Source organism: Eutrigla gurnardus (genome assembly GCF_963514095.1).
Source record: "Eutrigla gurnardus genome assembly, chromosome: 1".
In the NCBI taxonomy this organism is placed as follows: domain Eukaryota; kingdom Metazoa; phylum Chordata; class Actinopteri; order Perciformes; family Triglidae; genus Eutrigla; species Eutrigla gurnardus.
Window position 1 is genome coordinate 6040040 of NC_139915.1, and position 20888 is coordinate 6060927.

Consider the following 20888-nt stretch of genomic DNA (forward strand, 5'->3'; position numbering starts at 1 on the left):
TCATGTCAGCGCGTTGAGTCTTCTTAACTGTGTGGGCCTCAGAGACTACTACGCGGTCTGGACTTCTACACTGCTTTCCAGCGATGAGACATATTCTGGCTCTCACTAGTCACGGAGTTCTGTCAGTTCTTCAGGCCTATAGACTTCTCTCACAAGGCTGATGGTCATAGCCCCGTATAATTACAAACATGTCAGCATAAAGCATAAAAATGCTCAAAATAAACCTGCTGAAGCTTTTTGACAGTGGACCAAATAGTTTCTTCTAACAAAAAAAAACCAAACGTGCTATTTAGCAGGAGCATAAAGGTATGTTTACTGTAAATATCTGGACAAAGTAGCTCACATGAAGATTTTGGTTTAAAATTCTGGTTTGGATTCAACTTCCCGAGACAGCGAACCACCCAAATGATAGAGATGAACATAACTAGATAGAAAAAAAGATTTTCTTAGAGAGCTATTGGTTACCAGAAAACAACCAACCAATCACTGAGAGGTACAACCTGATGTTGGTGTCCTCTTCAGGTGAAAAACCCTTGAGGCATTGATGTCCAGTGGAGTGGATGACATCAGCAGCGCCAGTCGACTCCCCGGTGTGTGCATGTGATGTTGTTTGGTTGCTGTGCTCACGGTCGACATGCCTGATTAAATAAGGGTTAAGAAATCCTTTGTGGGATGGTTTAACTGAGGGGAGCATGAACAGGTGGAGATAATAGCAAAGCCTCTATACCTTCAGGGACATTCCAGTCCGAGTGAACACTACCCAGAGGACCCTTCACCGTTTCTGGACCCGCTAGCACACAGACAGCCTCTGCCTCAAGGGAGACCAATGGTCTGTGAGGTGTTGGTTATGCTGTCTTTCAAAGTGAAGAGAAGAGACTAAGCAGAAGAGATGAACCGGAGCATTAACAGGTTTTAACACTTTAACACTCTGAACCTGTTTGATGCCTGGTTAAAAAAAGACGTGAAGACTGATTTCTAGGAAGAACAATCATGCAAACCATGTACACAAACCTGAGTGTTAATACAGAATCTTTTAATACTAAGTACAATACAGAAAATCAGTGGTAAACAAAGAAAAGTCCTTGTCCTTGTCTGTGCCCAGGCAGGAGAAAGTGAGAGAGCGATGCATGAAACGTTATTTAAGTCACAGAAAAATCATTCGAGTCTCGACAAAAGAGACAGCGGTCATTTTTCAGTTGATGACGGCAACGGGGGAAGAGGGGGTCATTCAGAAAGCTTTTAAAGTGCAGCTTGCTCCGTTGGGACCACAACGCACCGTGAGTCAACACGTCCCTTTGACTTTCTTCAAGTACGTTACAGCTCCAAGCATTGAAAAAATCATCGTGTTTTAGTGAAAATTTACATTCAAATCGTGACAATTTCTTTAAAACGGTTTACATCCATATTAAAGAGCTACGCACACACAGGAAATGCACCTTCCAGTTTCCAACGATTGGAATAACTGATGGTCAGTGATACGTTATTGAGTGATGATGTGTTAGAGGTGAAGCCCTGCAGGCGCCTGGGAAAGCTATGTCCACATGTGTGTGTGTGTGTGCATGTGTGTGTGTGGTGTAAGTGGTTCCCCTTCACTTGGTCTCAGAGAGCTTTGCAAGGCCGGCTTGGCGGAAGGCTGCTGGGTCCCTCATCTCCAACACACAGTCCCCCACCATCTCTGCGAACATGGAGGGCCACAGCTTGTGTAGAGCTTCACCCTTCAGATTGGTGTCCGACGCCCTGTGGACCAACTGCTGGAGGTACTGCTCTATCATGGCAGCCCGATCCGACGCCTCCACAGTGCCCTCCTGTGAGGAAAAGAATAGAATACCACTCATGTGAATGGGGTTGTTTTGAGTTTGTTAAGGTGAGGTTAATGAAGAATATCGCATGCACTTATTTAATGTAGTTGCTGAAACAGAATATTGATTCTTTATAATGTCGACAAACAGGTGTTAAATGCACACTATTATCTATTCAAAGTGATTGAGTTGAGTTGAATAAACTTTAATAGAACACAGATTTTTCTGATGATCTGTCCATCTTGTAGTTGCCAGCTCCTCCAGCATGCTGTGTGCAAAGCTTTTTTTATTTAACTTCTCTCCTTTTCATGAATTAACTCTACTTGCTGTCAGGAACTCAAAGTTACAAGTTTAACGATGTAATGAGGTGGAAACCGCAAGAGCTGGCAGGGCCACAATGACGAACACTGCCATTCAGAGGATTTATAATAATAGGCTGATGTATAACTGCATAGTATTTGAATTATTCAATCTACGAGGTGAATAAACACCATATTTTCACTTTCGTCACCAAAAGCTGACGATGCCTGCCAGCTTGACAACCACTTTTAAAGGTTCGTGTTAAGCACTGGTGGGAGTTAGGTATGACACCCTACATCTCAACACTGCCCCAGTGGCTGTTGGTATCTCTGTGGTCACTCAAACCACTAAGGGACTGTTACAAATGTGTTGTAATGGAGCTGACCTCAGGGCTCTCTGCACTGCAGTCTCTGCTGGGGTAGTTGAACAGCGCTCTGCTCAGGCCTTCTCCAACGAGCTTCCCGTTGTCTCGTAGCTCCTCCGGGCTCAGTCCTGCCCGCCGGCCACGCCCCTCCAACAGGAACTGCAGCTGGCGCTTCCTTTGGGTGAAGAGAGAAATATTAGCGAGGCAGAGTGAAGAGACACCTGGAGAGAAACCGTGGCAAAAGGTGAGTGACACCAAGGTAACAGAGATGTGATCTTGTGTCCATCCATAACACTTTCTCACCTTAGTGAGAATCAACCTCTACAAACAACATAATGATTGGGATTAAATTTGGATGAATGCCAGCATTTTCATCTCACTTGTAGAGGCCTTTAAAATGGATGTAAACTACATCAAATCTTGCTTGTCTATCAGTATGAAATCTCACCTCATTACTGCACCAACTTGTTCCACGGGCCAGTGCCAGGATGCCAAAATAGTCTTTTCAGAACAGGCTGGAGGCAGAAATTCCATATAGGATAGGTGTGTGTGTGTGTGTGTGTGTGTGTGTGTGTGTGCATACAGATGCCAATACTCATTTGTGTGTGTCAGTCACACATCACGTTTAAAAGTATTTAAACGTGTCATATCTGCGTCAAAGTTAATTTTTAGATACATTTTATTCTACTTCAGTTAGTGTTTCTCATGCTATTTGGAGTTTAGTGTAATGCGATTAGGAATATGTTCATATTTTTCATAATATTTTCACAATTTTCACAATAATAGGTATTGTTTATTCTTGTATAGTTTATTATTGTTTATTGTATATGTTTGGACTGTATTTATACACTGTATATATATTGTTTTTATATTTATGTTATAGTGTTTTTGTTGACCCACTGCTGCTGTGTCAAAATAATTTCCCAGTCCTGGATGAATAAAGTCATTCTATTCTAATTGTAGGTTAAAGCGATTCTTCCCAAGAACATATTTCACACACATTTAATTGAGCAAAGGCTTCAATTGCAACCACATGTAAAATAACACCCAAGGCATCATTTAGTAGTAACACAATGTTTCGTGTTCAACCCACAACCACCTGAGCAACACAAGGGCTTTGTGGGAGTATGAAACTTCAGCTGGTATAATGCTTATCTCATTTCCATTTTCCAATATTATGTATCCACCTTATCTGACACCCATTCCACAGCAGGAAGGTTTTAGTTAAGAAGAGCAAAAACTAACTGTAGTAAGTTGCATAAATGAATATTTTTGATGAAAAGGTAATGCATTTAGTGATTAGGATTTCTGTGCTGATGTGAAAATAATCTCCAGCCTTGGGCTGTTGTGTATAATGAATCCAAAGTTATTATTATCTCTATCTCTCAACAGTGTATGCATCGGGTTGGGATGCAGCCAACAGCCAGTTGTGCTAATTCCTTTTTCAAAGGGCAATGGAGGATACTGGGGCAACTCATATGCATTACTGGGCTCACATCCTCCTATACTGCTCAACGGTCAGTGAGGAGTAGGTTTTATGAATGTTGTTATGGACTATACTGTCTCTCCTAACTGAAAACTCTATCAGAGCAATTCCCTGAGTTATGTAATCAAAATTGAGGTTATTTAGAGAGCTACATATAAAACATAATCGGCACACATTCAGATGCTTCAACCTGGTAATTTTCCAATCTTTAGAAGAGTAGTGATGCTGTGTGCAGCTTTGCTTTTGACCTTTCACGACTTAGACTGCCTCCAACCAGCCAGATAATAATACGTTCTAGTTCATGACAAATTCAGCCCATCTTTTCTCTGCAAGGATGTTTTTAATTAAGAGTGACAGACCACAGAAGTTTTTGGCTGTGGAGAGAGAAGAATGTTTCGCGTCAAAGTGCCAAGTACCCACCCTTACCCTGAGACACGTAGTCTAGTTCCCCTGGCTTCTCGTTGCCAGGCTCTGTCTCGCTGTCTCACACAAACATGCACAAACACACACACACAAACACACAGGCGAATGTATACACACAGAACACGACGTGTAGGCATGCACTTACATGTACAGTAACCTACGCACTCGCAAGCTGAAACTCACACATCCACGCATGCTTGACAGATTTTAACGCACAACATGCACAGGATACACCTGTCATGCAACCGGAATTAACGTCATGTTGTGGTTACTCGTCTGAGATCAAGTTCTCACCTGGACTCCTCAAGCAGCAGGAGGAGCCGGCAACGTGGGGTTTCAGTGGCTGCTATATGACCCAGTGTCCCGAACACACGCTCCGCAGCAATCACATCGTTCATAGTCACCTAAGGTAGACACGCAAACAGGAATTTACACACAGCAGAGGGGACTTGATTGATCGGCTACTTCGTGTGATTTATCAAGGAACCTTTCACGAGTCATGCAGTAGCAGTCTAAACATAAACACACTGCACTCTCATAGAAATGTGTTGGAAAATCTACCAGGCTACTGACTGAATAATCATGGCACGGTCAGGAAGGCATACAGCTAAGCTCACATGTGAAGATGAGCACGGGACATTTTTATTTGAATGGGAGGATTTGTATTTTTTTGCTAAATAGCGCCAGGCAAGAGGATTCCCCAGCTAGCTGATCTTCCTGTCTTTGTGCTAACCTAAGCTAAACAGCTGCTACATTTAACAAACATAAAAGTGGTATCAATTTTCTTATCTCCTCTAAGTGTAGTTCCAAAAACTATTCCGTTAAATTAGTTGGTGTATAATATTTTTCTCCTAAAAGGGCAAATTAAACACATTCTATTTAATTGTACACAATACATAATGTATTTAATGCCTTACAAATAAAGAGTGAATTTGTTATTGGTTTCTATATTTCTGTCTTACAAAGACAGCAGGAGCCACCATCTCCATACAGCAGGTGGGCTGCATTAAGAAGCTCACCTCCTGGCCGTTGATCCTCTGCAGGTTGAAGTGGTGGAGGCGGTAGATGACGAAGGAGCGCCATAGAGCCAGACTGACCACTGGGTTTCCCTCTGGGTGGATGGTCAGCTGGTCCAGACGCCTCACCTGAGTCAAGGCTGCCAACTGGGGCAGACGATTGATGTTGGTTTCCAGGAAGATCATGTGCTGCAGAAAAAGTATAGAAAGGTACAACTATAAATACTACAGACTCTCTCTCCACTATACACTATTTTGTGGGTAATTAATTCCCCCCCCCCCCCCCCAAAAAAAACTATGGATTTTGCTAATCGCATTATTATTTTTTTTATTTCAAATTTTCTTTAGATATCCCAGTCATATCATTATTCAGAATTATTTGGCCACCATTATCGTGTGTTGAAAATCTGATATTGACAGCCTAATATTTAATACAAAAAAGTGACTGTGTCTACAAAATTTACTTTGTAATATTTAGTCCCTTTTAATTTAACTCGGGTAAATTGTTTGGGCAGGTGCGGACCAAAACGGCCGCCTCTCACAGGTGGTCTCAGACTGTTTCCAAGGAAACCCCAGCACGATTTGACTGCAGCGAGAACCTATTCCTAACCAAATGCAGGCAGTGAACCAAAACGCAGGGGATTACCGGCTTCCTACGCGGGCAGACAGAGGACTGGCTTTGACTGCTGTGGACAAAATCCACAAATTTTAAAGTAATTTAAGATAAACTGGAGGAGAAGGGATTCATGTGCACAGAAGATCAGTGTTGAGTCAAGATTTTACATTCAATTCAAAGCCATTTTGATTTAATTCTCTGTATTTCTCGTTTTCTTTGTTTCTCCGTGTGGAAGTAAGAAGAGCACCCTGCTAATATAAATACTTTGTTCCTGTTTAGCACTTCCCATTTGTGTGCATTAACACACTTTAACTCAGGACCAGGAACACCTGCGAGGCAGATACGTGGGGTTGAGCCCTCACCATGACCAATTCCATATTTCCTTTCCCTTCAGAACCACAGCTGTCTTAACCAAAGCACTGTTTCTTGTGCAGGAGGGTCAGAATGACCACAATTTCATCCCCAGCACATTTGCTTATCTGCCAAGGTCAGATGAGCTCACATGATCTCACATTAATGTGGTGCTCTAGTCCTACAAACACTATTACTTATTGTAAAAAATGTTTCAATGGATGAAGGCTGCAGTTTGCTGTTAGACACTCAGAGTTTACTACACCTTAAGATAAAATAAAATGAAATATGCACATTCTATTTATTTCATGGTAATGTCAACAATAGCCATGGCTCATTATGGTATTAAGCTAGTGGCCTCACCGATAGATTGGGGAACTTGACCCTTATTCGCGGCAGTGTTGGTACAATGGCGTCAAAGTTGATGTAGCGGAAAGTTATTACAGTGACGGCACCAGCGGTCTGAACTCCCCAGCCCCTCTCCAGTGCCTCTAGGGCTCCAGGTCCAAATAAACGCAGGGTGTCTCCATCCAGCTCCGCCAGGTGATTGTCAGAGAGGGACAAGCTCTGAACACTGCCGCTCCCTGTTTCCACAAGCCTGCAACAAATACACACACGCACACACACACACACACACACACACACAAACACACTTTGTACACCAGTCTTCATACGCTTGAATGCACAGAATGTGTTGCCTCGTGAAACTTGACAGATATCTTTGGGCCAAAAGTGCTTCGCTTTACGTTTGCTTGAAAAAGCAAGCGTTGTGCTAAAAGACGGAAAAAGCAACGTCATTACAGAGTATGCAGTTTCCTAAATGTCCAGTTTGTCTTGCCTAATTGCATTCTGTTCTCCTTTACAACAGTTGAGGTGCCCTTCCCTGATAGAGAGTCGTGAGAGTGGAGAATCTGGGCAAGTCTCGAGGAGACATAATCTCCCTCCGCGAGCCCAGTGCTCAGCCCTCTGGGTCTGCTGACAGTCTTTCAGCATAGCAGGGCGTCAGATGGCTTCTTGCTGCACGCTATTCAACACACATTATTTAGAGTTCAACCTGCCATCAAACTAAACACCCCTTTTCATATTTCACACCCTCCCAATTTGAATGAACAGAAAGCAGGATGACTAATCCTTTGATTACAGAACTCTAATCCTGGATTCCTGTTGAGACCGATTTTTAGAAAGTGTGTGAGGGAAAAGGTAAAGGCAAAGGACAGCATACTGTAGACAGAGGGGTACATACATAAGTAAAGTGTACTGTAACTGAAGCTTCTTTGAAAAGGTCTCCTTTGTTACAGGTACTGTCAGACTGATTCCCTAGAGGAGAGTCCTCTCCGTACAAGAGAGAAGGGACTTTAAAATGAGATGTATACTAGTTTATCCTGGAGGTGAGACAAAGTGACACAAACCAGTAATCATAGACTATATATTGCACCGATCACATCACATGTGTAAGCTGCTGGAGGAGGAACTCAACATTGACATCAGGGTCTCAGCGGGTAATTTATGACCTCAAGTCACTTTAACTCATTCACTCTTGTGTAAAAGACAGGTGAATGGTCAGGTGCCTCAGGAGACGGCAAAGTGCTGGACCAGTTTAGACCGTGGCTCTTAGGCCTGTGTGTGTGTGGTCCACTATATAAGTACACAGTGTGACATCACTCAAAGTCTTCTTCGAGGCTGAACTCTTGAGTTCAGTCAGTTTAATTTGTTCAGTTACTTTTAAGCAATTACACAAATTACACTTGCCAGTAAACACAAAACAGTCTGTAATACTGAACTAATAGACCAGTGTCTGACAGGGACTATCCAGCTCAATCATCATATTGATGATAGATGGAGAATACCAGGGGTGCCATGGATATATCAAGATGAGTAGATATAGTGTGGCATTTCAGCCTTTTGCTGGTGGCCCACTGCCAAACTCCAACTAGAAAAATCCCCTGATGGCATAGAAAGCTTTTCCCCCAAAAGACCATGATTACAAAACACACATATGTGAAACTGAACACTCAAGGACTTAACCACAACTCAAATTGTGGATCCTTCCTGGTGCAGCTACAAAAGCAGGTAAACATACATTAATGTTAGAAGATGATTGCACCCTTCCAGCTAATGCAATGTGCATTTCATCAACAGACTCTCTGCTTTCTGATTGAAAGCAGGTGCAACAATCTGGCAGTGAAGAAATGCTAAAGTTGCCATGTCCAAGCGACTTGGCCAGCAAGAGACGGGGAGGCACCAGACACTGAGGGGCAGTTTAATCAACAGGATACGCCACGCCTCCAAGATGTATGATTGCCAAAGGCAATAAATCAGGAGGAGTTGGAGAGTGCTGCAGGACATGCACCGTGACATGTAGATAAGTCACGTGAAGAAAGAGAGTAACTTCTGTGCGCCTGGAAGTGTGCCATCAACACACTCTGCACTGTGTCATGTATTGTTCCCCCGTAATCACAGCTGAAAGGCTGCCAGGTGGCCCTTAGTCCCCTTGTGACATGAACCCAGCAACTAACGCGGAGAGAAGAAGCAAACGAGGAGGGGAAGAGCAAACCAAGAGTCTATTACAATTACACGGATCCTGCTCTGGCCCATTAGACTCTGAATCTAATTCAATTAGGGCTATCTCACTTAATCCTACACGTGTTTTTCAAAAGAAATCTGTCATCTCTCAACAACTTAATCCCCCCAAAGACATGGCTTCTAACATACACATGTCTCCAATTGCCTAAATGCTGTGCGTGACACATGAGAAATGACTCTCTGAGCAGTTATTTCAAAAGAGCATGATTTCACAGCTTAAAAGTGGGGAAAAAAATAGTTCAAGTGGCAGATACTGGTGCAGTGCAGAATCAGATGTTAGGCTTAGTGGGTGCCAAGTGCTGCAGACTGTCAGTGTAAAGTGTGCTTCTATAGTGCGTCGCTGGTTTTCGTACTAAGGCTTCATTAGAGGAACCAGCTGAATTTCTTTCTCACCACAGTGAAGATAATTCATGTATGAGCCTGTAAAACCACCTGTCTCAGCATAACTCTTAAATTCTTCAATGAATGTATGAACAGTACAAAGGCCTTTCCACACGGTGACCAACAGCACTATTGGATTTCTGAGTAATGTCTTTGACTGCCATGCAGCCCTTATCCCATCCCTCAGGAGAAATGAGGTCAAATGAATCTTTTTTACCTTTTTATATAGGAATAATATGTTGGAACACATTCACAGCATCGTTCTGAAGGTGCTGTAAACATTCACGTCAACCTCATCCCCCCAAACTGGTGCTGCTCACTTGAACTAGAGATGTCATCATATCATCATCTTTTTCACTATTTGTCATTATTTTTAACTGCAACTTTTAACTTTTGAGGGACAGCAGTTTATTTCCTGACACAAAACATTTTGGTTACTATAGATATTGACGACATTGGACATTTTTAAAAGGACACTTTTCTGAATTCCAACAACACAAAACATTATGGTTACTATAGAGATTGATGACACTGGACATTTTTAAAAGGACACTTTTCTGAATTCTAACAACACAAAATATTGCACACTCAGCAACGGTGGAGATAATTACTTAGAAATCCTAAACGGGGTGCCGGATAGCTCAGTCGGTGGAGTTAGTCCCATGTACCAAGGCTAAGTCCTCACTGTAGTGGCCCCAAATTTGAATTCTGTCCTCTGAATAAAGGCAAAAAATTAAAAAAAACAACAAAAAACAAACTTAAAAATAAATAAATAATAATAATAATTCCTAAATGAACAATATGAATACATAGCAAAAGATGGAATCATAAGAAAAAAGTCACTGTTTGCCAAATGTAATTGACGGTTGATATGCACTTTATATCAGAATTCTTACAAATAACTGAACACCAGATTTGTCCAAACTCAACAATAATCACATGCATTCTTCTTTTATAAACTTAAAGTTTCATTGTTTAAGTTGTCTCTAATAAATATGATAGCTCTCAGAAGCAGGCATGGAGTTGAAGAAATAGAGGGGAATCCCCAGTTTGGTTCTCAGGAGGAAACAAACATACATGCACTAAGAGAGCGCCCTACTCCCCAGGCCTTCACTGAGCAGATCCAGATGTGTGGATGTGCCATGTCCAGGCCCTGATCCAAATGGGAAACCAATAATCTGGAGCAGCAAGATTATGAATGACCTGCAAAAAAACATACACTGGGATTTCACACCCCCATGGGCCTGATCCATGATGTCATGCACTAGTGAGGCATTCGTGTTGATTCACAGGCCCCCAAAAAACAGAGACAAGTCCATCCATCATCCGCCCCTGTAAGCTACAAAATCACATACATGTAATTTTAATAATCTTACCCTTTGACCTTGAAATCAGAGGGCTTACTTAAAGGTACTGGTGGTGCCAATGTTTGTAAAGGCCCTTTCTATTTTAAAATTCAATATGAGCCAAAGTGATACACCTCCCATCTCACAAAAGTGTGGTATATTGGATCGCGTGAGTCCGGTCCGTCACCATAACCTTTTAAGCCATATGACTGGATTTATAATAGACCCTTAAAGGAAAGCCATTGTGATTGAGGGATTGTGCTTCAGGGCCATTTTCATATCCTGGTGCAGGAAGGAAAAGCCATCTTTGAAACATGTAATAATAGTCCTTGACACAGCCCCCACTTTCATCTCAGTCCTCCCCTCATAACTCATCCAGACCTGGATCACATTCTGTGCGGGAGAGTAAACCAGAGCCCTATACTCACATTGAACTTAGTGGAAGAAGAAACCTTTCTTAGGACATTTAACATGCATGTTCTGGTTATACTCCAAACCATTCTAGCAGGAAAATGTGTCCCATTGTTGCTCAAGAATATATATAATATATAAGAATATTGTATACAGTCTACTGTAAAAACACATGCATATTTTGTATTACTTGGGATCTCGTGGGCTGTTTGGACGGCTGTTGGTGCGGAGTCTGCTCTCAGTTCCCCCCGATGGTCGCTCTGGTCCTGAACCTGGGCTTACCCGTCTGATAAAACACACACAAAAAAAACTCAGCAATCGAGCAAATTATTATTTTCAGTACTCTCATGGATAAAGGAGAAACAAGCTTGTAAAGCCACAGCCAGATTCATTTTTGTTTGTTTTGAATCAACTGAATCACACACACAAGGGAAGACCTTTAACAAATCTGTCCAGTCAGACAGCATTCACATATTTGTCCATATTTTGGCAAACATGAAACTGGTTTAAATGATCAGGGCGCCTCAGATGCGCGCGTTACAATTTTATTTGATAACTGCTCCTCTTCAACAGATATGCCATGTCCAACATCAGAACCAAGGTCCTAGCTCAGATTTCTCCTCCAACTATCAGGAAAGGAGATTCATGGGTACTCCATATCAAATCAAACCTCCAGGAATCTAAACCCAAACATACATATAGTATGGACGGGTGATGTAACGGTCAACAGATTGTAAAATGTCAAACAGTATTACAAATATTTAATGCTTCCCCCACAACTGTCTTTGAAATAATCATGAGTCAGATATAACACTGGTATCTTACCAGTCGGTGTGAGTCGTCTCTCATTTAGGTCTATAAATGGAGTTTAATCTTCTGCTGCTCTGGTGTGTACCTGGGTTCATCTGGAGATGGTTCCTGGATGAGGCCGTTGGTCTGGGCGGGGCTGTGGGCAGGACTGTTCTCTGGACTAGCTTCTTCTTTAGCACCATTTGTAGGTGGCAGCTCCAGGCAGGCCTTGACGCCCTCCCACTGCTGCGCTGCATTACGGATCGCCAGGCGCCGCTTCTCCTTCATGAACGCAACACACACACGCGTGCACACACACAGACACACACACGCACGCACACAGAGGACAGAGAAGGTTTCAAGTGACAGTTCTCTTGAGCTGAACACAAAGGGCATAAACTAAGCTAATGGAACCACTCCATTTATCTTGACAGAACCACGGGCAAACATATATCTCCTGCCTTGCTTGTCCCTGAGGAATGTTGTTAAAGAGAGTATAAAAACTGCTAACTGGCATTAGTGGCAGATATGATCCCTCAGTAAAAGGTTAAGTCTAAAATTGTATATGCTTTGGTCCACTTTATTTGCTCTTGCAGCATTTTGATTTACTGTAACTGCTGTTACAGCAGTAAACGTGACATCCCCATCCTGCAAAAGAGAAGATTTCTGCTCCTTTGCAGTCTTTCAAGTGTTGTTTCCTGGTCGAGCTGTACTTTCGATGTGCTCAGTTATGGAATGTGCCACTCCCCGATGAAGGGGTGAGTCAGTATCAATCATAGGGCATCTTTCAGACTTAGGAACTCTTGGCTGTGGCCTTCAATATAACATTTTCTCAACACTGGGGGATTAACAGAGGTTAGGTTACTGAGAGACACTGCAGAGACCATCTCTCAGCAAAAGACACCACTGCAGCGCAGACACAGCAAGAGCACCTATCAATATGTCCTTACACACACACACAGACACACACACACACACACTCTAACTGCAAACAGATGCCTGTGCAAGTCAGAAGTAATAGTTAACACACACACTTACAGATACCACTGTACCAGTATACCCCTTATAACAGGGTTCCTAATGGGTACGTTTGTTGTGTAAAACTGATGTCAATTAGTCCAAGTCAGCAAACAAAGGATACGCACTGGCAGCCTCAACAATCAAAAGACACATACGTTAGAAGACACATAAGAAGTGGGGAAAAAGTTGAGGAAATCTAACAGCAAATCCTGAGCATGACCTAAATCTTTTTCTCATTAAATATATTCTGATGGGTAAAAATTAACATTAAGAGGCCAACAAGGTTGTTATTGTGTAAATACACTTAACCCTAACTTTTACCTGGATGCCAAAATCTTAAACTGTAAAATAAATAGGATTCTACCTACAGTATATCCAATGTAACACTCGGCTTATTCATCACAACTCAGCAGCAATACAGTACATGGTAGTTTCACAATGCCACAGTATGTAGGTAACCAACTAATTATCTTCATCCTACAAAGAATTACAAACTAAACAACACTCAATATATGAAAAAGGGCACCATTGGTTCAGAGGACACCCGTTAGTCGACTGAGAGATGTAAATCGTTGTGTGTATTTGCTTCATATTCAAACTATAAATCCGGGCAGACAAAGACAACAGGAGCCAATCAAATCAGAGTGGTACCTTATGAATGGTCTGCTTGTGACTCTCCCTCTTCTTCTCCTCCTCTTTTCGAGCCTGCACACCAGCCATGCGCCGATCCTCGTCCTGAAAAAGATAGCTTGTGCAATCAGAGTGTCGCTCCATTCATGAAGTCTGAATTATTCAGGAAGAGAGGGGAACCACAAAAGACGCTGCCAGGAAGGCTGTTCTCTACAGCAGAACTGAACCACAGTGGAGGATGGGAGAGATTCTCACACCAGCCGGCTGCATCACGGGATTATCTGTCTGATTTTCAGTCTCGGATCAACAGCTGTTGGGGAAAGCCAAAACTCCCAGAATGCAATGCTGCCAACGCAATCTGAGTGTGCCAGCTGAGTGCTGGGGGTATTCAGCTGTCTGTGGCAAGCTAGCAGAGACAGTGCTTCAGACTAATCAATAGTGCTAGCCTCGCTAGAGCCCATGCACAGCGAGTGGAGACGGATTAACACGTGAGTTTTTTAACAATAAAAATGTCTTTGTTTGGCCAGCCTCCACAAAGCGTGTTTATGTGGCTGTTAAGGCAGAAGTCAACTACAATATTTTCATTCAATTTAATACTAAATCAAACATTTTAATCATATTTAACATCCTGAAATTATAGATATTTCCATTAACACAATAGCTGCCTTAGATGCTCTATTTGCCTTATTTAATGAATTTCCAGGTAAAAATGATCAGAGTGGGACTATATGTTTTATTGGTCAATAAAATAAAATGACTATAAACCAACTGCTACGATGTAATTTTTAATTACTTTATTTCACTTTTGAAATAATCCAAATAATAAAAAGAAACAGAGATGTATTCATTTAGCCCAAAGCTCGAACGTAGCGCCGTATCTCTTCATTTGTAATATGAACTCTCCTTTAATTCGTTTATCTCAGATAATCTGATTTGACTGCTGATAGCATAGTGTGCTGGAGGCAAGTTTTTGCAGATCGGTTAGAGGGGAGAATCTATACTCCTACAATAAAGTTTGCCCCCGGCAATATCATGACACGGTTTGGAAAGATAGTAACTCCAGACCTAGGCTTTCTATATTTATGTCAAATATCTCCCAAAAGTAAACTTTCTAGAAATAAAACATCATCCTTGTTTTCAGGATTCAGGACTGTCAGACAGTAGTTTGTTGGAGGGGTTAATAAGCCTGGAGAATCTGCTTAATGGACCACATGTAAGATTCAAGTAAAAACACGAAAATGGTTGAAATAAGAGTTATGATTTTTTTGGAGGTGTCAGTAGTATGTTCTGAGGGCAAGGTGTGTGGTAGTAACAGATTCCTTTTAAAGAGCAAGCTCAGACCTGGGTGCTCCCTGGATGACAGCCTCTAAAAGCATGCTGATATTTCAGTGTAGCTTTGCTAACTTTGTCCACATGCTTTATAAAAAACAGAGACTTCATGATTATGCTGGAGAATCATCATTCTTTTAAAAATACACTGTGTATTATAAATACTTCATCATCATAGTTAAGTCACTGATGCATTTTTGCCTCTCAAACATAGAAATTATGAATATTGCACAAATGTCTGAAAACAAAGACTAATGATTATGGCAGCGTCCAGATAAAGGTGCTTGGAGATGCCCCATAGACACTGAATAGTAAAGGCCTAGGGGGTTCATCTGAATTTGTTTTTAACTGTCAAATCATAAGGTTTATGTCAAGGCAGGAGTCACAATGCTTTAATGCTTCAAGTTTGTCACTCTTTGCTTTTTAACATGTTTGATAATAGCAATATTGCATGATTAATAATACTAGTCACATGTCAGAAATAACATGTATGAAATATTTTAAGGGACAATAAATACAATTTAAACAGCCACAGTTAAAGTTTAGTGAAACAGTGAAAGCCTTACTGTGATGCGCTTCATGTCCAGCTGTCTCAGATGAAGCACACAGCGCAGGACGGCCTGCTTGTACCATGTCTCCAGGGCTACAGGATTCCCATCCAGGGTGAGCTCAGAAAGGGAGTGTGGCTCTCCAAGGCAGGCTAGCTGATCAAAACTAGACACAAAGAAGGTAACATTTTGAAAAAGCTCGGGAGTTAAAGTTACACAAACAAACCAATAGTACACTGAATGCTTACCAATGACACAGAGACAAGTTGACCTAACTACCTAACTACTATTTGGGAAGCCTGAGGCATCCACCGCTTAACTTCAAACTCTCTATGTTTTGATTCTTGAACCTTTATTGGCAGAATGGAGCCGAGCTAAAACAAGACATGAAAAATATATATAATTTAGCAGGCAGTCTGACACTAATCAGGGGGGAATGAAGACAGAAATATCCGCTACACTGTTCATATCACCCTGTGGCAAACGGAAACCTGAAAAACCACAGTCATGCTCAGTAAAGCCTTGGAGTTTCTATCATCTTAGTGATAATAACCTTGATGAATCATATACCTGGAACCACTTATGAACCTTCTACACTGCACTCTGCCTGATCCTTGCCAGGTTTGTTTGCATGCAAAAGAGAGATAGAAAATTCATTCCTGATGAACTGTTGCTGCTGTTACTAACGCAATGCAAAATTTCACAATTCCCATTTCATTTGGGGTAGTAGGGAAACAGCACTAAGTGGGAGACATTTGAACAAATCACAGTATTATGTTCTCCTAGTGCGAGAGCGAGCACAGCCAGACCTCTCTTCGACACTGGAACATGAGTCATGACTGACAGTAGTTCCAGTCTACATGCCATAACCTGTAACATTGCATGTACAATATTGTGTCATTACATATAATGACTTATAATAAAGACAATTATATTCTAGCAATAATGAAGAGGGCGTTTTTCACGGTGATTATAAGAGACTACTTGAAAGATCCCAATGGTACTTGACTGCATCTCATGCATTTTGCATAATTGTTGCATTCATAATCACAGCGACCAGTACCCTCTAGGATATCGTTACCGTGATTGATACCGCTCAACGATAGTTGCAGTAATGAAGAGTCTACATGCACAAGCCCAATAAGATGAAGATGAAAAATGTGTGTTAAGAGTGGGGTGTGGTTGAGCTACAATTTCTTTACTGACAATTCATTATTAGTTCTGTCTTTACTCCGGGTTCATAAGGAGTCTTATTCAAGAAAAACGAAAGGAATTTCCCCAAGGGGACAAATAAAGTATATTTTCATCTTCATAATTCAGGCAGGTAAAGTAAAACATTATTGAATGATGAAAATGATGATGCAAAATTATGATGAGAGAATTCAAAATTGGAAACATTCACGAGGGGCATTCTATACTCTAACATCTTCTTCTGACTGCACCAAACAGTCAGATGTCTTCTGTCCATCTACCTAGCAACAGAGCACAACTGTTATCCTATCAGCACTGAACACTGTCAAAACGTACACACACCAGGTTTCTAGAATGCCTTGGTGAGCAGGTGAAGATGGCTGAATAATAACCTTGTACGTAGAATACGGTGTGACTCTTTTGTGTTATGAAGGAGTTTATTGCCCAGTCATAACATTTCTTTTTCACTATTCTCTCTATAGCATTGTGAAAGATACAGAATCTAGACACAAGAACAGCAGGGCTGGCTTGAGACGTCAGGTCAGATCTATCATAGCACAAGGTGACTATGGTGAAGGAGACCAATGAACACTGTCCTGCCATGACTCCCACATGCAGGCCCCTCCTCAAAACAGCCTTATTCAGTTGGGAGGGCTATGCTGCTGTAACAAGTGAACTCTGTGGCATCTTTCCTGTCGGGCTCAGAGACAGAGAGGCAACGAAAGAAAAACTACCCACAGATATTTGAAAGTGTGTAAAGCAAGTTTGCACAGAGCAACCTCTCAATCATCGTACACACTCTCACTCAACCTTCAAATCTGTCATTCATTTTCCATGGAGGTGAGCTACCTTTTCCTAACCTGCTTCTCTGCTGGATGGATAACTTTAAAGTACTGGCACACCCATTCCTTAGATAACACAACATGCTAATTGCCAACACATCCAGATTATTATCTTAGGTTACAGTAACTGCCCACCCCAGCAAACCTGTGGGTGCGTGTTTGGGTGCATTCTGCCGGCAGCTTGTTGGCCGGGCCCTGCCGAGAGCCATGGGAGGGGACGTGAAACTGCCCGGCCACCATCTCTGTCCCTGCCCTGCGGGGAGGAGGGAGTTAAGCGGCATGAGCTCTTACCTGGTGATGTTGTTGCAGCTGAGAAAGAGGCGCTGCAAGCAGGGCAGGCGGTCCACCGCAGTCTAGAAAGAGAAAGAGGAAGAGGGAAGATAGAGAGATGGAGGGATGAGAAGAGGAGACGGTGCTCAGGAAGAGGGCACTGCATCGTCACTATCGTCAGAGGTCTGTATCCCTTTCCATTTCCTCAGTCACCTTGCAGCTCTCAGCTCCAGCATACAGCATCCCCATCCACCCTGCGCATGCACACACACACACACACACACACACAAAAAGCACGCTGGCTTGCGTGCACATGGAGAGGAGGGGCAGGAGAGACACAGAGAGAGAGAGCATGAGGAGGAAAGGGGGAGGGGTGAGAGAGGGGAGTGTGTGCTGCGCTAATGCAGAGATCCTCTGCTGCAGGAGGGCGAACACATATACATCCAGTCGCACACTCTCTGGGCAGTCAGCTACTGTACCTTGTCACGCAAGAACAATAGCTTGGGTAAATTCAGTGGTAACTGACTCGGAAGGGGGGTTGTTTCCTTATCGGGGAGCTCAACATGCAAATCGATGGAGAATTTAGTGAGGGGGTGGGGTAAGGAGCAGCAGCTGGCCAGCTGAAGAGGATACATGGGGAGGTAGCCAATGACTTCAGCTAATCAGAAAGTGTGTGTGTGTGTGTGTGTGTGTGTGTGTGTGTGTGTGTGTGTGTGTGTGTGTGTGTGTGTGTGTGTGTGTGTGTGTGTGTGTGTGTGTGAATGGCCAGTGTTGCACATGCTGAAATCAAAGAAGACACTCCCTGACCCAGGAGCAGTCTGAATGAGCTGCGTCAGCATCCGCCCATATTGCAGCCACCACGCACCTCGCAGCCTCCTCCAGAACTGTTGCCAGTCTCCATTCAAATGAGAGATCAGCCTAGCATTCAGGCTATGCTAGCTCCTCTGCAGATAACAGTGCAACACTGCAGACATTGGAGAGACAGAAAATCCTACCACCCACGTCACCACAACCATATAAATATAGTACACTATTACTCATCCTCGTTTCATCCATTGCAACGGCCCAAATGTTCAACATAGTACAGCAACATCAGGAGCAATGAGGAGACAGTTTGGGTTTTTTCTGTTGGGTAACATATTGAAATAATTTCACTTGTAGGGAGTGGTTTCATCTAATTATGTCTGAGCACTGGGATCTTTACAACAAGCTAGCAATAGGCCTATAGAATGAAGAGGCCCATAAAAAACTCACAGATAACCAGCAAAAAAAAAGAAACATTTACTGCACATGCCTCCGCTTGTTCAGACCAGTAGGACACAATCACAGTAGAGACTATACCAGTCAAAGAGCTCTCACTCACTCACCTTGTGAATTAAGTTTAAAATGACTGTCATGGTGCAGCTCAGACACACCTAACCATCTCCACAATGAGAGCTGGTAGAAAGGTATTCAGGTGAGTGGGGTCATTTGAGTCAACAAAGACATAACATAACATCAGTATAGATTCATCATAGAAGTTTTGTTGAAAACTGTCAAAGAGAGAGTGCATGAAGAGAAGGAGCGGCGTTGGTGGAAACAAACCAGTGAATCAGGGAAACAGAAAGTTCGGTTTCACAGTTAATTCTATGCCTATGATATCCTATCATGTTTCTTTTTCAGATTACATTTAACATTTTTCCTAGATTCTGTGTTCATAATTTTTCTGAATTCTGTGTTTAAATCTGTATGATTTAAGCGCATTTTATGGGGTGAGCCCTGCCCTCGATGAAACACTGACACAGAGGGCACAGGAGAGAGGCAGCGTTCCTTTAAGTTAAACCAAATAAAGTGGCATGTTTTTCCTGTACTTTCATCTTAATGTTGAGCCGAGGTTTTAAAAAAGTTCACATCCCCAGTCAAAAATGTATTTCTTCATATTTTTATATCAAAATCCTATGTTTTTCTCCGTGAATCAGCTAGAGCCAACGAGTTTCAACATGTAACATGACATCCATCAATCAATCTGCAACTACAGCTCTGCACAAAGCTAGAGAAGGTGGTGATCTAATCTTTTTAACGATCAAATCAAATTCCTCCCAACACTATGTCCCACCTGCATATCCTGTCTCACTGGGAAATACATCACCATAAGGAAGCTAGACACTAGAATGGCGTTTCAGCCCGGCATTAAGAGCTCCCTGATATTTATGAACACATTTGAGTAAATTCCACAGCATTCTGCATTTTGCAGCTGACTCTGCAATTCTGTTTGTGTTTTCTGCATTGCAGAAATGATAGTCCACACCTCCTGACACCCCTGTGGGAAGGAACCACATTGCCAGATTGTGTGTGAATGCAGCCGAAGCGTAGCTTCATACTGCTGGGCTGTGGCCTCTCTGCTCCCTGTGTGTGTGTGTGTGTGTTGTTCATCCCCACCCTCGGTCAAACAAACAACCAGACCAACAGCACATGAAACAGCAGCCTGATCTTTTAAAATAAGTCTTAACCTCAAGGAAACGTTCGGAAAACAAGAATTAAAAAAAATGCAGGCAGAACACTGCAGATACAGACATCACCACACGCTTTGAAAAGGTCACAAGTGATGATTGAGAGGGATTGCTTGAGAGTGAGTCCATTATTTTTAAGGAAATTACTGCATATTGTACCTATAAAGGCAAATCAATATTTGTCTTGGCTTGAGACACAACTGAAATGGGATGATTGCATTGTTTTATGTTTGAAAATATGTAATTTGCTGGTAACATGCTGACCATGAGCACTTGCTAATCCAGGCTTATTGCTCCATTGTTGTTAAACAAAATCAATTTGGCAGCCATTCCTGATGCACGGCTTTACTGTGCACCTCAGCAGTACAGGGGCGTGTTCTCTTTCCTTCTTTTAAAAAAATGCAAGTCATGCCATCCAATGCTAGCTTAATCTGACCCTCTAGCACACTCACGGTGCCTCTGTGCCAGTCCCTCTATGGGTGCTTGTGAAACGGCATCACTGTCTGAGACTAAATATAGCACCCCTGTCTCAGACAGAATGATGTCATCACTGAGCCGATGTGCTGTATAACAATCGCTCACCAATGTGATGTCTTTTTCCCCAACAATTTTAACCAATCAGCTGACAGGATCTGATGTGAGGTAGGGTACCACTGTGTTGCTGTGTGTGGCATAGTCACAATGACTTCAGCTAGTCAGAAAGT

The 20888-nt window shown here is 42.4% G+C and overlaps 1 protein-coding gene across 2 annotated transcripts in view; it reads right to left on the reverse strand.

Annotated features, from left to right (window-relative positions):
• Positions 1–1024: 1024 nt before the first annotated feature.
• lrrc49 (leucine rich repeat containing 49) overlaps positions 1025–20888 on the reverse strand; it is a 29300-nt gene continuing 9436 nt past the window's right edge. The window contains exons 9-18 of one of the 2 annotated variants that reach the window (XM_084016687.1): positions 17717–17778; positions 15411–15558; positions 13537–13620; positions 11972–12144; positions 11267–11362; positions 6719–6953; positions 5392–5577; positions 4667–4776; positions 2485–2638; positions 1025–1805 (exon numbers count right to left, since the gene is read on the reverse strand). In XM_084016687.1, the coding sequence (XP_083872813.1) occupies positions 1590–1805; positions 2485–2638; positions 4667–4776; positions 5392–5577; positions 6719–6953; positions 11267–11362; positions 11972–12144; positions 13537–13620; positions 15411–15558; positions 17717–17778 (1464 nt within the window). In that variant the 3' untranslated portion in view covers positions 1025–1589. Of the gene's footprint in view, positions 1806–2484; positions 2639–4666; positions 4777–5391; positions 5578–6718; positions 6954–11266; positions 11363–11971; positions 12148–13536; positions 13621–15410; positions 15559–17716; positions 17779–20888 lie in introns of both variants that reach the window. The other variant, XM_084016686.1, reaches the window with a different exon arrangement.